The sequence below is a fragment of the Lepidothrix coronata genome, unplaced genomic scaffold (assembly GCF_001604755.1).
Source record: "Lepidothrix coronata isolate B3197 unplaced genomic scaffold, Lepidothrix_coronata-1.0 Scaffold22, whole genome shotgun sequence".
NCBI lineage: Eukaryota > Metazoa > Chordata > Aves > Passeriformes > Pipridae > Lepidothrix > Lepidothrix coronata.
The window spans coordinates 3053387-3071167 of NW_016690202.1; the positions used below are offsets into that span (position 1 = coordinate 3053387).

Genomic DNA, 17781 nt, shown 5'->3' on the forward strand with positions numbered 1-17781 from the left:
CATTTCTAGTGAACAAGCAGGTGAAAGACAACAGAGAGCAAGATGAGAAAAGCAGCAAATCTTTTCATTACAACTGCTCTGGACTTCATTAATAAAAAATTGGCCTCTGGCCCCAGGCTGACAATTTGGCTTTTGGGAAGGCAGGCTAATATCTCAATTCTTAAAAAAATTATTTTTTTTCTAGAATTCATATCAATGAAGGGAATTTTGATATCAGGAAAAGGTCAAGTAGAAACTTGCAACCTTGTTTTTAAGACTGAGAAGTATAAATGTATTCTAATGGGAACTGGTTCTTCAGTGTGCCTCTAGAAAGGCATTGATTTGCCTCTGCCAGTTGAGTGCGAGGTCAGATCACTTTCTTAAAGAAATAGCAGCTTTTCTAATAGGTTGAGGTGTTCTGAGGCCCTTTGAAGTGAAGAACTTGCCACTTAATGTTCAGGCCAAGGCTGCATGGCATACATGTTACAGGTATTTTTGCAGACTATTCTGTAGCCTGCTAGGAACCCAGAGGTAATAGTGAACCTCTCCAGTGGGAGAGGGTCTGTGAATCTTGACTCTGTGCCTCTGAAATAGGTGTGAGTTGGCAGACAGTGACCAGTCTTCAGATTAAATACGGTTTGGACAGATAGCATGCACAAGGCAATTCTGTAGGTACTGCATTTCCTGGTGAAGCAGAAGTAAGAATCTGTTTAGATCGCACTCCTGTGGATGCCTCCTTCTCTTCTTTCCTTGCTATTTCCTTCATCCCTCTGCATTTAATATAAAGCAAAAAGTAGCAAAAGAGAAAAATAAATGTATAAGAGATAGCTTTGTCCTTAATAAATAAAGAGGTGGGGGAGAAGAGACACGGGGACCTGAAGGTGTGGCAAGCAAATGTTGGGAGCATGGCAAGGATTGCTTTCTGAAAGAACTGTAATCTAGAAGTGTAATCTAATCTAATAAATTGAATTTTTAAATAGCCCACATTCTTACCTAATTTGTATTGTACTGTCACTGTTTCACTGGATAAGAAAAACAGAAGAACTTTTTGAAGGAAACCTTCTAGTAACTGGCAGAAAAAGTTGATTTGTCCAAAAGCAGAAACAAAAATCTTGGGAGTGTTTTTTCACTGTAACTCAAAAACAAAACACCTAGAAAACCCTCCAAAAACTGAAGTGATAACTTTTCATTCTCTAACGAAGTCTATCATTAAACTGAGACAAACTAGAATTTCCATCAAATGGGTTTTATTTTGATGTTGCACTTTAAAGATTTTGGCTTCATTCAGTTACCTATTTTCTTCCTGGTCTTAAGTGTATTGCCCATGGAGTACATAATACAAACAAAATTACTGCCTTAAATTAAAAGTAAATAACATCTTCCATAGAACTTCCATTCTATATCATATCACTGTTTATTAATTTTGCTTTCTACTTGTTTTACTATTTGCTCAAATATACGTTTTATATGTTGTTTTATTGCATACTAGACTTCATATTTTTGTAAGTTGTGCAAAAGCACTTTAAGGTTCAGGCTAATACTCCTGTGATTTGGAACTTCTTAGGCTAATCTTTGTGTTGGTGAATTAACTAACCTTTGCTTGTAATGCTTTTCCTTTTGAAAAAAAAAAGGTATTTCTAGAAATTCAGGAAAATCGTGTGAATCACGTGGACTTGCTTGCTGTGACAAGTTTTAGTAGTCATTAACTTTTTTCCACCTAAAAGATATTCAAATGTTTTCAATATTTGAAGCATTACACAGCAATGGATACTTTATAATTTTGTTTCCTTTTTTAATTGGGGAGTTTGAAAGGGGGTGGGGAACCAAAGAAACAGAATAATGTAGTCTCTGTAGAATAATAGAGTCTCTATGCCATCATAATCTTTTGAATGTAGGCATTTCTGTTCTTTTTTTTTTTGTCGTAGCTGGCAACTGTGCAAAGATGCCATTGAAACAGAGCAGGCATGCTTTGCTCATGACTGTTTTCTTCACTGCTCTTCCAATATTACTTTTGATATGTATTCACTTTTTTAGAGCTTGTCAGTCTTCTTCCCCAACCCCCTGCCTTTGTTCAGCTTTTTAAATGCTCTTCAGTGAATATCTTACAGTGCATTTTAATTCTATTTAGAGATAACTGAAATTCCTATATGCTGAAATAAAACTGTTTTAGGTAGAAGTAGTGAGATTTCACAGTTTAGAGGCACAAGGGAAGGATAGGAAGTGCCCACAAAGAATGAAGTTGGAAGTTAAATCAAGATTTTGGCTTTGTTTCTGAAGGCTAGCACTATCTGGTTGTTCTTAACCTGTAATAGAAAGCTCTCAAATTGATCTCCTGCACAGGAACTGAGGTATTGACTTGTGACTTCCAATGCTGTACAGTATCTGCGCAAAAAGATGGAAGGAATGAGTTAAAAAGCCTTTTTTTTTTTTCCCTTTAAAGGTGGAAGAGATGGTACAAAATCATATGACATATTCCTTGCAAGATGTAGGAGGAGATGCCAATTGGCAGCTAGTGGTAGAAGAAGGAGAAATGAAGGTAAACATTTGTTTAATTTGTGTAAGATGATATGCTGTGAAGACAGATACTTTCAGTCTGGTGGACTTGGCAGTGTTATGTTTATAGTTAGACTTAATGATCTTAAGAGTCTTTTCCAACCTAAATGATTCTGTGATTTTCTGCAACACTATCACTCAGCAAGTTAGGCTGTTGAAACTTCTCTCTGAGAATAGCATTGTTTAGATTGGGACTGGAGTCCACCAGAGTTGTGGCTTCCAATATATTTATTCATACAAAATCCAGTGTAACTCTTGCAATAGCTTTGTCTTTGCAGATTACTTTCTCATTCCCTCCTGCTTAAAGCTTGGTATCAAAGTAATGTGTAAATTCAACGTACAAAAATATTAAGAGTAGCAAGCTACTGTGTTGGCTGCTCTGCTGTGCTTATGAATCCTCGTGCATAGTGATAAATAAGGTAGCTTAATAATTTTTGGAGTAGAGATCCTTCAAGTGCTGGTATTTCAGTGTGAATTGCCGTGTTAGAATGTCTGCAACAGTGGTTACCAGAGAACACTCTCATGGCAAATTCATGCGCTAGTCATCTGGGTAAGTGGGTTTGTTTTTGTTTGGTTTTTTTACTGATTAAATTTAAACAATTAAACACATGAACAGTTTTGACAATTTCTTTTCTACATTTCTTTCTTTCTGTTTGGCTGTAGGTATACAGAAGAGAGGTGGAAGAGAATGGAATAGTTCTAGATCCTTTGAAAGCAACGCATGCTGTTAAAGGGGTAACAGGGCATGAAGTTTGCCACTACTTCTGGAATGTCGATGTTCGTAATGACTGGGAAAGTAAGGAATTGGTTCTTCGACTTGGCATGTTTATCAGCAAAGATATTGTTGACCTAATGTGTCTCTGATTGTTTACTGATGGATTTATTTTTTTTTCCCCCTCTTCTTTTAGCAACAATTGAAAATTTTCATGTTGTGGAAAATCTAGCAGATAATGCAATCATCATTTACCAGACACATAAGGTAATAACATTTCATCCATATGCATACCTTACTGAGACAGTCCGAGGAATGTGTATTCCAATATTACTCTGAGTATTTTGCTGGCTTAACAATTTAAAATACTCTTCAGAACAACATTTCAGAAGAAGTTCTCTTTTAAACTGCAAGTTCATCAATTTTTCAAACTTGTCTTGAGAGCATAATCGGTTGTGTACGTGTCTGATAGAGTTTGTAATAACAAATGAGGACTGGTTTTAATCTCATAATTGTATTACTGCCAGCAAGAGTCATCTGAGGCAAACAGAAGCAGTAAATAAACACGTACTACGGGAAAGAATCCTATACCACTGTATCAGATGTTTTTTGCAAAAGTACGAGCTACTGTTAACCACAGTTAGCTGACATACCACCTCATAATGCAAGGGTTTATAATTGTTGATACAACATTTGTTCTTGTATCTTCATTGTTTTTCCTTCCAAAATGGTTCTGCTGTCAATTAAAAAAATGGTAATTTGAATTACAATCCAACAACTGTAACTTAAAAATTTTAAAAATGGATGGGAATGAAATATACAGATTCATCTTTTTTCTTGCATGTTTCTAGGTATTAGTATACTCAAATGTTCAAACGGGTATTTTTCTTTGACCATTTTAACAGTGGCGTGATTAGATTTAGACTACTTTAACAGAGGACTCATGATTGAGTAAGACATTGTGTAATCTGTATTGTATTCTGGTAAAAAGCCAGACTTTTATCCTATTGAGTGTCATGAAAGTCGGGAAAGCTTTTGTATACTTTCTTATTTTATCAGGCATTTTGTATCTCAGACTTTCTCTTGGATAATATCAGTTCGCCATATCTGTCTTACTGAAGAAGTAGCTTTTGGAAATAATTGTTTTAAATATGTCTCTCCTCTTTTTTTCTCTCCAGAGACATAAGTAAATGTAGATACATTGCTATATACCTAAGCGTTAGTTTAGTTTGTAGCTTACAAGTATTAACTAAAATGTAAACCTGAGGTTGAGGAAACAGGAAGGGAGCTGCCCCTTCCTGTTTTTCTACTGAAAAATTCATTGCAGCTTGGCTCCCTGCATTTCAAAGGCCTTAAAGTTATACCTTAATTTTTTTGGCATGAAGCGTAGCCACACAACCTGAAGTTTCTGTTACCTACTTATAACAGTATGTCTGTTTCAGTTTTGAAAATGAAATTACTGACTTGAAGAAACACTCAATGACATAACTGACCTGGTTTGTCTTGCTTGGTTTTTTCCTTTAGCTAAGGTTAATAATTACTTAATTTGCAAACCTGGAAAAGCTTATATTCAGGTGTTTCTCTGCAGAGGGTGTGGCCAGCTTCTCAAAGGGATGTGCTGTATTTGTCTGCCATCAGAAAAATACCAGCATTTAGTGAAAATGATCCAGAAACATGGATTGTGTGCAATTTCTCTGTAGAACATGACAGTGCTCCTGTAAGTATTATTTTGATTCTATGAAGTTCTGCTTTTAAGGTGAAGTTTTTCTATTATGTGGTAATAATGCATTTGCGATATTAATGTGAGGGGAGATGGAGGGCTTATACAAAAATACAACTAATTTAAACCAGGTGATACAATGACCTGATGAAGGCATTCTGAGCCAAAAGCTTTCTTGCCTTATCTCTCAGTGGGCAAATCTAAGGTGTTTCATCAGAATGGAAACAAAATTTCTGGAGATGTGAAATAATTTTAAAGAACAGAGGTTATTTTATATGGATTCAAATTAATAACTCTTCAGTATTGTCAGATACAGGAGTAGGCTTGTATGAGTGTATATATGGTTAAGTCTCTATCTTATAGTAGCAATGATTGTTTTCTTTGGGTTGCTATGCCATAGCTTGCTGTCAAGGGAAAAGTTAACTGATATTTGTAAACTGATGTGTTGTCCTTGAAATGTTCCTTTACTGATTTGTCACAATAATTGAAGTAATCCACTTGTGTTAAGCAAGCAGAAACTTGAAATTCAGGCATTTTAGTTTAATTCTTTCCCTATTCACCTTTTACCTTTCATTTTACTCACTTTCTTGCTACGTCCATGTAGTGCTAGAATGCAGACTTTCAGAAACACAGTTTCCAATGTCTTAGACTTCTTAGTCAATTAAAATGTTCGTGGTTAAGTATGCTGAAACAATTTTACTGTGAGGCTTACAATGTTTCATGTTTTTTGACAGCTGAACAATCGCTGTGTCCGTGCCAAAATCAATATTGCTATGATTTGTCAGACATTAGTAAGCCCACCAGAGGGGAACAAGGAAATAAGCAGGGACAACATCCTGTGCAAGATTACATATGTAGCTAATGGTAAGTTTAAAATTTTTCAGTATGACATTCATGATAGATACCAGTTCTGGGGAGTTGAATACTGGCAAAAAAAAAAAAAAGACCATTGATGCAATTTTCTGTTAAATCTATATATAGCATCACACTTGTGGTCTTCACATTCAAAAAGTATCAAATTAATGTGCTACATAATGAATGGGATCATTCATTTTGTGGTGTTCTGGGAGCTCAGTCCTAAGTACACAACCTTGGGCTGGAGGAAGGTGAGCAGAAATGTTTGCAACTGGGATGAGCTGGCGTAGCTTTTAGTGTCAGTAGTGACGTGTTGTTTTTTTTCATGTACTGCTGAAATTTTTTCTTCTCTCAGTTCATCTCATTAGGCTGAAAAGCTGCTGATAGTAAAGATACAGTTCTCACCCTTGGTGCCAAGAATGAGCAAATACATTTTGTATGAAGATGCTTGCAACTGTATAATCTAGTCTACATTCTTTAATTACTTTTTTAGCTGATAGAATCCTTGATATTGACTGAAAAGTTGTCAAAGCCAAACTGTATTGTTGCTGTACCCAGTATTTACCAGTGTATTGTAGTATTGGAGGTGGATACTTAATAGCTATTCTCCTAGAGCTACAAAACACTTCAAGAGTAGCTCACCTTATTACTTTTTTAAAAAGTTTCACAGTTACTTAAAACATACATTTTCATTGCTAAATTCTGAACTATGATTATATGGTAACTTTTCAGCAACATACTTGCTGCATGAATTGAAGCATGATTCAGAATCAGTTCAAATTTTGTTTAAATGCTTTAAAATAATTTGTAAGGTATTGGCTATGTAGGAGTTCTGCAGAAAAATGCAGCAATTATTGAAAAGTTAAGATTGACTTATGTTTTCTTTGAAGTAAAAAGTTACTCATGTCTCTTTCTTTTGTTTCTTGGAAGCCCATAAAGAATGTCCTCTTCCATTTGGGTGTTTTCCCAAGACTCACAATACATCATGTTTACTGTTTTCTAAATAGTGGCATCATAGACCTGGACTGAGCTTGAGTATCATGAGTAGAAAGTGCTACAGCACAAGCTTAGAGGCATAAAAAAAAAAATCTGCTCATCTTTATTCTTTCCTGTTACTTTAGAGAGAGTTGAAGGAATAATGAATTTAAATTTTCTTTTCTAGCCTTTAATGGAGTTGCTTTATTTCAATGTCCTTCTTCCTGTTTACTTGTAGTGAACCCAGGAGGATGGGCACCAGCATCAGTGCTACGAGCAGTGGCTAAACGAGAGTATCCAAAGTTCTTGAAGCGTTTTACATCATACGTGCAAGAGAAAACAGCAGGAAAGCCTATTTTATTCTAGTATTAGCAGGTATATATATTTTTTTTATTCTTTTTTCGCCATTTTAAATTTAAGGCCAAACAGAAGTATGCAATCTAGAAATGTCTTACCTGATTAGCATGAATTCAGTGCTTAGTTTTAGTATTCATATGCAATATATACTTTTGTAAAACATTTGTGTAATTTGTGTGTATTATTAGCGTGAAAAATAAGGGCTGCGTAAGTTGGCAAGCAGTGTTTTTTGTAGACTTTTAATAGTTTATCTTGCAAGTTTTTGCATACATGTCCAATTTATGTAGAAGTATGAAAGGATGAAGCATTGTTTTTTCTCAATTATCACAGCCATTTTACACTTGTTCTGAAAAAATACACACTGAAGTTTCTCTAGAGCTTCATGTGGTTTTTATATCTTAAATTCTACTTATAATTGCATATTTGGTAGATTATTACTACATTTCAAAGTATTCTTTTATACTGACAGAATAGTTTTGATCTAGAATTTTTATTAATGGAACTTTTCTGACAGACCAACATGAATTACTAGAGTATTTATAAGGCTGTGACTTAAATTTTTAGCCTTTTTGATGAACCTGAGAAAGAAAAGGGATTTCCAGATGCTTCCTGAAGTCAATAGATATATTTTAATGGTATAGGTTATTGAGCTAATCTAAAATTGTTTTAATATTTAGATGATGATATGACATTAGAAGAGGATTTCTTGATCACTAAGGGGTTTTCTGAGCCCCCTAGTGTTAAGTAAGGCTTAGCTTAATTTTTGTTAATGTATAACTTCCATGTCAAACCATGGAATTTCATTTAGGTGTTCTGTTGCTGCAGCATCATTTGGTTACATCTGAAAATGAGCCTTTATTGCTTTTCTATGCATGACATAGCCCCCCCCCTTTATTTTTGGGTTCTCTTTATTATGTCAGACTCTAAAAGTTGTAGTCATTTCATCATTCTATAACAGGTAGCCCTGTAATGATTCACAATTTTAATTTTATGTTGTTAGAGAAGTAGTGTAGGTGAAGCATTAACAGCACAGCTGTCACGAGCCAACAGTTCACACGTGATCATAGCAGTTCTGGTGATATTTAAAGTATTTAACAAGTTCATTTTTCTATTAGCATTCAAACTTTTCGGTGCTGTAGTTTTGTCTTTGCTTACCTGCAGCAATCAGAACAAGACTGAGTGAGCATTCCGCGTTGGAGAAGTGACCATGCATAGAGCACTCCATGCTGGAACGAAGGATCTACAGTCTTTTTATGGCCTGAGTTCTAGGCTTTGTATACTGAAGTGAAGAAGTGTTGCAACACCATGAGGCTGAATATTTAAAAGTAGCTCTCTCCTGTTAACTTTTCTTGCTGAATCAGTGTGTAATTATAAATACATGTATTGATAACATGTATATGGCTCTACTTTTATTTGCTTGCTTTAGAAGAGCATATACAACTTTGAATCACCAACATGGGTTACCACTTTAATTTTAAACAAGTTGCTGAATTTCACTGTTGGCCTTCCTAAGATACTTGTGCTGTTTTTGTGCATGTCTAAAAAGCACAAAAGACAAATGCACATATAGCATATTGTATGTGCTTTATATGCACAAAACTTTGTATGGTATTTTGGGGGAGTTTGGAGGAGGAGCTTCAGTAAAACGTAGGTGACTTGTTGGTAGGTTTTGTTCTGCTTTGTATAATCACAGTTCATTGCTGCTGATTTCTATAATGAATCATCTTGTTACATAAAATGTCAGTTAATAACTGAGGGCTGTCAATATCTTTATGACTTTGCCTTTTCTATTGTCTTACTCTTATGACGATCTTTAGTTCTGAAGGAGTAAGAGTGTGAAAAGCTTTATTTTTTCCAGATATCTTTATATTTCTATTGTATTTTTTAGTTATGTAATATGTGCCGCAGAATTTTTGTTATTGAACACGATCCAGAATTATCTAGAAAGATTCTGTATAAGAGGGCAAGAGACTGCCTGAAACCTAGAAGACATCTGTCCATGCTATATGTGGATTGCTTTCTTGCATGATATCCAGGGTTTTCCCAAACTGTGAGAAGGTACACTATAATATTTATTGAAATCATTTGGATTACATAAGACAACATTCCCAGTCTACAGTGAGGATGAGTACATTATTTTCAGATCCTGCATGTGTTTTCCTCATCTTAATAAAAGCTATTTTCACGTAGAAAATTATTTGCCTCTTGATCAAAGACCCATCAGAGCTATAAGAATGCATAGTTCTAACTGGAAAGTTCCCTTTGGCTGCTGTGACAATTTAAATGTCAGATGTTTGCCTAGCTTTGATTCTGGAGAGGCTGATCAGGAGAGGACTGTATCAGGCTAGTATTGACTTTGAGGTCTTTTCTCCATGTCCTGTAGTTGGAAACTCTTCAGAGACTGCTCAGTGTTTCACTAACCTGTATATCTTGAGGAAAATAGTTTCAGACATTATTATTTTCAAAAGAAAGCTGAAAGGCTTATTTGATATAGTGTGCTAGGTGCCTGAAAAGAAATAAATATGGTAACAATGAAGATTTGGTAAATGATTAAATGTGATCTGCACAGTGTTGAAAAACTTCCTTTCTTCATCTTCTGTGTAAAGATGAAACTGTACCTAACACACGCATGCAGATTTCATGCTCCATAACTCTTCCCTTTTTATTTGCCTTTCTCTAATGGTGTGCATGGAATATGCCTTATTACAGAGTTATTCTGTTAATTTGACTATGTAGAAAAGTGCCTATATGGTAATGTTAGTAAGGCAAATAAGATGAAAATTTGTACATGTTTACTATATCACCAGTGAGCATTTTATATACCAACGTTAAAAAAACAAATCTTATACCTCAAATGTACTTCATCTTTTTACAATCAACCAAGCAGTGGTATATTCCACCATAGACACTGATGGGAACTTTAAAAAAAAATATCCAAAATATAAAGAGTTTAACTCCTTATTTGCCATTTCTGGTAATTGTTGGAACACGGGCAAGTTTATTAATTTAATTGGATAGCTTTATTTTACAAAGGTATGGAAAGTTTACAAAGCAGTGTATAAACTTATATCATTAGTTGCATTTGCACTAAATGTGATGTACTTTTGCGATTTATTCTGTAAATAAAATTACACTACAGATACTATTTGTAAAGAAATGTTTTACTTTTAGATAAAGGCACTGGTACTTCACTGTAGCTAGCCCTGCCCAGAGCTGTAAGAGGCTTTTTAAAGAATTTAGAAGGAGTTGCATGACTGAGAAATCAGTATAAATTCACCTTTTTAAAAAAGAAGGAAGAAGGCCTCTCAGATTGTCCTTGTGAGTTGCTGTTAGATCCTGTCTTCTGGAAGGGATTTTGCTTTTAGACAATTTGCCCTGTCTCTTGAACCCATCCCTCTTTTCAGTCACTGTCACATATCTGTGCATTGTGAGTTCATTTCTTCCTGTTAATGGATCAGTAGAATTTATGCAGCTGTGGTGGTCTTTGCAGAAGCAGCTCCTGACTCTAGAATGAAACACTTTGAAAGGCTGAAAATGCAGCAGTCTTCTCCATCAGATATCATTCTCTGACTATCTGCATCTGTTTGGAGAATTTTAATGTTGCCAAACTAGATCTGAAGGGCATAACTTGATAGTACTTGTACTGGGAATGAAGAGGAGACGGTCATTGTTATTCTGTCTGAGAACCTGAACATTTTTGACGAATTTATCTGTGAAAAAATGTGATGCACTTTGAAAAAAACCTTACCTTTTACTTAGTTGGGCTGAGCTGGCTTATCTGAAGTTGTGCAGATTCTCTTTAATCAGATTGTCCACCTGTATTTTTGTCAAGTTGTACAGATAATGCTGTATTTGAATTACCACTGTTTATTTACAGACTTAAAACATGAATCATATTTTTGAGTACCTTGAGTGTGTAGAGTTGTAACTGTTCTATAATAGCTTTATGATTCTAATCATAAGTTTTAAAAGTTAAAAGAAGTTGGCTCTTACATGTTACAATCACAAATTTAAAACCAGTATTTAAAAGTGAAAGGTATTAAAAATTATGAAGAAAAATCCTGGCTTCTTGTTATTTTTAACTTTCCAGTGCTTTGGAGAAACTTACTTAAAACATTTTACCTTTTAACTAACTTTTAAATCTTGAATAAAGTTATATACAATATTCTAATGTAAAGAAAACATTTAACAGGAAAGCAGTTTGCTTGTGTTACTGACATTACTGAGATGAAAACCTGAATGCCACATTAGTTTATACATTGAGAAGTTCATTTTGTGCTGGCATATCAGAGGGATGTTAAAAGGTGCCCCCGTACAGGGTAAGCATCATATAGAGCACTTCCAAAGTATTTCAGCTCATCTTCATTTGTACATAATTAACAACATTCTGAAAGTTTCCATGGGAAGAACAGAGATCCAGTACTGAGATGTGCCAAAGGATAAACTTGTGGCTTTTTCCAAAGTAAGCATAATTTTAGGAACCGAGATGAGCTTCCACAGAGCAAGCTTTCTTAATACTAGAGATAGCTGATGCCTAATGGATCAATAGCAATCCTACGTTTATTTGTTACACAGGGATTTCTTTTTTATGTAGTAATCAGTAAATTTTTAGAAACCTTATAGGTATGCAAGACTGGAGAAACAGTTTGAAATAACAGAAGGCATTACTTGCACAGAAAAGAAAATTATCTCAAGCTCAGCTGCATCAGGCCTCAGCTAATATATTGCAACAGAGTCCTGAGGCAAGCCCTGTCCTTGAAGAATGCGGCTATTTCATCTTGCAAAAAGAAATCCCCAAAAATAGAATGAAAAAAATATGGTCACACTTGACATTCCTGGTCCCATAACTTATGTGCTTAGTTTAAAAACTACCTATTTTCCAGTAAAGAGAGATTGAGCATTTCTGTGTAACTACAATTTGACCCTGGATAATGAATGATAATTAAGGATATGCCGTGCAATTTACTAGTGTGTATTACTGATACTAGTAGTCTTTAGTCTCCAGCTTTTATAAGCTAACTTTTATAGGAGAAAAATATATTTCATTGGATAGGAGAAAGGGAGATGCTTTTTGAGTATTTCAACTGCCCGAAAAGCNAATAATTTTAAAGAACAGAGGTTATTTTATATGGATTCAAATTAATAACTCTTCAGTATTGTCAGATACAGGAGTAGGCTTGTATGAGTGTATATTTTGCCTTGGCTCTATCAGATAGTAGCAATGATTGTTTTCTTTGGGTTGCTATGCCATAGCTTGCTGTCAAGGGAAAAGTTAACTGATATTTGTAAACTGATGTGTTGTCCTTGAAATGTTCCTTTACTGATTTGTCACAATAATTGAAGTAATCCACTTGTGTTAAGCAAGCAGAAACTTGAAATTCAGGCATTTTAGTTTAATTCTTTCCCTATTCACCTTTTACCTTTCATTTTACTCACTTTCTTGCTACGTCCATGTAGTGCTAGAATGCAGACTTTCAGAAACACAGTTTCCAATGTCTTAGACTTCTTAGTCAATTAAAATGTTCGTGGTTAAGTATGCTGAAACAATTTTACTGTGAGGCTTACAATGTTTCATGTTTTTTGACAGCTGAACAATCGCTGTGTCCGTGCCAAAATCAATATTGCTATGATTTGTCAGACATTAGTAAGCCCACCAGAGGGGAACAAGGAAATAAGCAGGGACAACATCCTGTGCAAGATTACATATGTAGCTAATGGTAAGTTTAAAATTTTTCAGTATGACATTCATGATAGATACCAGTTCTGGGGAGTTGAATACTGGCAAAAAAAAAAAAAAGACCATTGATGCAATTTTCTGTTAAATCTATATATAGCATCACACTTGTGGTCTTCACATTCAAAAAGTATCAAATTAATGTGCTACATAATGAATGGGATCATTCATTTTGTGGTGTTCTGGGAGCTCAGTCCTAAGTACACAACCTTGGGCTGGAGGAAGGTGAGCAGAAATGTTTGCAACTGGGATGAGCTGGCGTAGCTTTTAGTGTCAGTAGTGACGTGTTGTTTTTTTTCATGTACTGCTGAAATTTTTTCTTCTCTCAGTTCATCTCATTAGGCTGAAAAGCTGCTGATAGTAAAGATACAGTTCTCACCCTTGGTGCCAAGAATGAGCAAATACATTTTGTATGAAGATGCTTGCAACTGTATAATCTAGTCTACATTCTTTAATTACTTTTTTAGCTGATAGAATCTTTGATATTGACTGAAAAGTTGTCAAAGCCAAACTGTATTGTTGCTGTACCCAGTATTTACCAGTGTATTGTAGTATTGGAGGTGGATACTTAATAGCTATTCTCCTAGAGCTACAAAACACTTCAAGAGTAGCTCACCTTATTACTTTTTTAAAAAGTTTCACAGTTACTTAAAACATACATTTTCATTGCTAAATTCTGAACTATGATTATATGGTAACTTTTCAGCAACATACTTGCTGCATGAATTGAAGCATGATTCAGAATCAGTTCAAATTTTGTTTAAATGCTTTAAAATAATTTGTAAGGTATTGGCTATGTAGGAGTTCTGCAGAAAAATGCAGCAATTATTGAAAAGTTAAGATTGACTTATGTTTTCTTTGAAGTAAAAAGTTACTCATGTCTCTTTCTTTTGTTTCTTGGAAGCCCATAAAGAATGTCCTCTTCCATTTGGGTGTTTTCCCAAGACTCACAATACATCATGTTTACTGTTTTCTAAATAGTGGCATCATAGACCTGGACTGAGCTTGAGTATCATGAGTAGAAAGTGCTACAGCACAAGCTTAGAGGCATAAAAAAAAAAATCTGCTCATCTTTATTCTTTCCTGTTACTTTAGAGAGAGTTGAAGGAATAATGAATTTAAATTTTCTTTTCTAGCCTTTAATGGAGTTGCTTTATTTCAATGTCCTTCTTCCTGTTTACTTGTAGTGAACCCAGGAGGATGGGCACCAGCATCAGTGCTACGAGCAGTGGCTAAACGAGAGTATCCAAAGTTCTTGAAGCGTTTTACATCATACGTGCAAGAGAAAACAGCAGGAAAGCCTATTTTATTCTAGTATTAGCAGGTATATATATTTTTTTTATTCTTTTTTCGCCATTTTAAATTTAAGGCCAAACAGAAGTATGCAATCTAGAAATGTCTTACCTGATTAGCATGAATTCAGTGCTTAGTTTTAGTATTCATATGCAATATATACTTTTGTAAAACATTTGTGTAATTTGTGTGTATTATTAGCGTGAAAAATAAGGGCTGCGTAAGTTGGCAAGCAGTGTTTTTTGTAGACTTTTAATAGTTTATCTTGCAAGTTTTTGCATACATGTCCAATTTATGTAGAAGTATGAAAGGATGAAGCATTGTTTTTTCTCAATTATCACAGCCATTTTACACTTGTTCTGAAAAAATACACACTGAAGTTTCTCTAGAGCTTCATGTGGTTTTTATATCTTAAATTCTACTTATAATTGCATATTTGGTAGATTATTACTACATTTCAAAGTATTCTTTTATACTGACAGAATAGTTTTGATCTAGAATTTTTATTAATGGAACTTTTCTGACAGACCAACATGAATTACTAGAGTATTTATAAGGCTGTGACTTAAATTTTTAGCCTTTTTGATGAACCTGAGAAAGAAAAGGGATTTCCAGATGCTTCCTGAAGTCAATAGATATATTTTAATGGTATAGGTTATTGAGCTAATCTAAAATTGTTTTAATATTTAGATGATGATATGACATTAGAAGAGGATTTCTTGATCACTAAGGGGTTTTCTGAGCCCCCTAGTGTTAAGTAAGGCTTAGCTTAATTTTTGTTAATGTATAACTTCCATGTCAAACCATGGAATTTCATTTAGGTGTTCTGTTGCTGCAGCATCATTTGGTTACATCTGAAAATGAGCCTTTATTGCTTTTCTATGCATGACATAGCCCCCCCCCTTTATTTTTGGGTTCTCTTTATTATGTCAGACTCTAAAAGTTGTAGTCATTTCATCATTCTATAACAGGTAGCCCTGTAATGATTCACAATTTTAATTTTATGTTGTTAGAGAAGTAGTGTAGGTGAAGCATTAACAGCACAGCTGTCACGAGCCAACAGTTCACACGTGATCATAGCAGTTCTGGTGATATTTAAAGTATTTAACAAGTTCATTTTTCTATTAGCATTCAAACTTTTCGGTGCTGTAGTTTTGTCTTTGCTTACCTGCAGCAATCAGAACAAGACTGAGTGAGCATTCCGCGTTGGAGAAGTGACCATGCATAGAGCACTCCATGCTGGAACGAAGGATCTACAGTCTTTTTATGGCCTGAGTTCTAGGCTTTGTATACTGAAGTGAAGAAGTGTTGCAACACCATGAGGCTGAATATTTAAAAGTAGCTCTCTCCTGTTAACTTTTCTTGCTGAATCAGTGTGTAATTATAAATACATGTATTGATAACATGTATATGGCTCTACTTTTATTTGCTTGCTTTAGAAGAGCATATACAACTTTGAATCACCAACATGGGTTACCACTTTAATTTTAAACAAGTTGCTGAATTTCACTGTTGGCCTTCCTAAGATACTTGTGCTGTTTTTGTGCATGTCTAAAAAGCACAAAAGACAAATGCACATATAGCATATTGTATGTGCTTTATATGCACAAAACTTTGTATGGTATTTTGGGGGAGTTTGGAGGAGGAGCTTCAGTAAAACGTAGGTGACTTGTTGGTAGGTTTTGTTCTGCTTTGTATAATCACAGTTCATTGCTGCTGATTTCTATAATGAATCATCTTGTTACATAAAATGTCAGTTAATAACTGAGGGCTGTCAATATCTTTATGACTTTGCCTTTTCTATTGTCTTACTCTTATGACGATCTTTAGTTCTGAAGGAGTAAGAGTGTGAAAAGCTTTATTTTTTCCAGATATCTTTATATTTCTATTGTATTTTTTAGTTATGTAATATGTGCCGCAGAATTTTTGTTATTGAACACGATCCAGAATTATCTAGAAAGATTCTGTATAAGAGGGCAAGAGACTGCCTGAAACCTAGAAGACATCTGTCCATGCTATATGTGGATTGCTTTCTTGCATGATATCCAGGGTTTTCCCAAACTGTGAGAAGGTACACTATAATATTTATTGAAATCATTTGGATTACATAAGACAACATTCCCAGTCTACAGTGAGGATGAGTACATTATTTTCAGATCCTGCATGTGTTTTCCTCATCTTAATAAAAGCTATTTTCACGTAGAAAATTATTTGCCTCTTGATCAAAGACCCATCAGAGCTATAAGAATGCATAGTTCTAACTGGAAAGTTCCCTTTGGCTGCTGTGACAATTTAAATGTCAGATGTTTGCCTAGCTTTGATTCTGGAGAGGCTGATCAGGAGAGGACTGTATCAGGCTAGTATTGACTTTGAGGTCTTTTCTCCATGTCCTGTAGTTGGAAACTCTTCAGAGACTGCTCAGTGTTTCACTAACCTGTATATCTTGAGGAAAATAGTTTCAGACATTATTATTTTCAAAAGAAAGCTGAAAGGCTTATTTGATATAGTGTGCTAGGTGCCTGAAAAGAAATAAATATGGTAACAATGAAGATTTGGTAAATGATTAAATGTGATCTGCACAGTGTTGAAAAACTTCCTTTCTTCATCTTCTGTGTAAAGATGAAACTGTACCTAACACACGCATGCAGATTTCATGCTCCATAACTCTTCCCTTTTTATTTGCCTTTCTCTAATGGTGTGCATGGAATATGCCTTATTACAGAGTTATTCTGTTAATTTGACTATGTAGAAAAGTGCCTATATGGTAATGTTAGTAAGGCAAATAAGATGAAAATTTGTACATGTTTACTATATCACCAGTGAGCATTTTATATACCAACGTTAAAAAAACAAATCTTATACCTCAAATGTACTTCATCTTTTTACAATCAACCAAGCAGTGGTATATTCCACCATAGACACTGATGGGAACTTTAAAAAAAAATATCCAAAATATAAAGAGTTTAACTCCTTATTTGCCATTTCTGGTAATTGTTGGAACACGGGCAAGTTTATTAATTTAATTGGATAGCTTTATTTTACAAAGGTATGGAAAGTTTACAAAGCAGTGTATAAACTTATATCATTAGTTGCATTTGCACTAAATGTGATGTACTTTTGCGATTTATTCTGTAAATAAAATTACACTACAGATACTATTTGTAAAGAAATGTTTTACTTTTAGATAAAGGCACTGGTACTTCACTGTAGCTAGCCCTGCCCAGAGCTGTAAGAGGCTTTTTAAAGAATTTAGAAGGAGTTGCATGACTGAGAAATCAGTATAAATTCACCTTTTTAAAAAAGAAGGAAGAAGGCCTCTCAGATTGTCCTTGTGAGTTGCTGTTAGATCCTGTCTTCTGGAAGGGATTTTGCTTTTAGACAATTTGCCCTGTCTCTTGAACCCATCCCTCTTTTCAGTCACTGTCACATATCTGTGCATTGTGAGTTCATTTCTTCCTGTTAATGGATCAGTAGAATTTATGCAGCTGTGGTGGTCTTTGCAGAAGCAGCTCCTGACTCTAGAATGAAACACTTTGAAAGGCTGAAAATGCAGCAGTCTTCTCCATCAGATATCATTCTCTGACTATCTGCATCTGTTTGGAG

The 17781-nt window shown here is 34.8% G+C and overlaps 1 protein-coding gene and 1 long non-coding RNA gene across 5 annotated transcripts in view; both read left to right on the plus strand.

Annotated features, from left to right (window-relative positions):
* Positions 1-10741, plus strand: part of COL4A3BP (collagen type IV alpha 3 binding protein) — a 78505-nt gene extending 67764 nt beyond the window's left edge. For all 4 annotated transcript variants that reach the window (XM_017808274.1, XM_017808275.1, XM_017808276.1 and 1 more), the window contains 7 exons: positions 2420-2515; positions 3196-3328; positions 3441-3511; positions 4833-4961; positions 5699-5828; positions 7033-7169; positions 8313-10741. In XM_017808274.1, coding sequence (XP_017663763.1) covers positions 2420-2515; positions 3196-3328; positions 3441-3511; positions 4833-4961; positions 5699-5828; positions 7033-7160 — 687 coding nt within the window. In that variant the 3' untranslated portion in view covers positions 7161-7169; positions 8313-10741. The remainder of the gene's footprint in view (positions 1-2419; positions 2516-3195; positions 3329-3440; positions 3512-4832; positions 4962-5698; positions 5829-7032; positions 7170-8312) is intronic.
* Positions 10742-12732: 1991 nt separating this feature from the next.
* LOC108494058 lies at positions 12733-17781 on the plus strand. Its single transcript, XR_001873723.1, has 3 exons — positions 12733-12868; positions 14073-14209; positions 15353-17781. It is a non-coding gene; the product is annotated as an uncharacterized LOC108494058 (long non-coding RNA).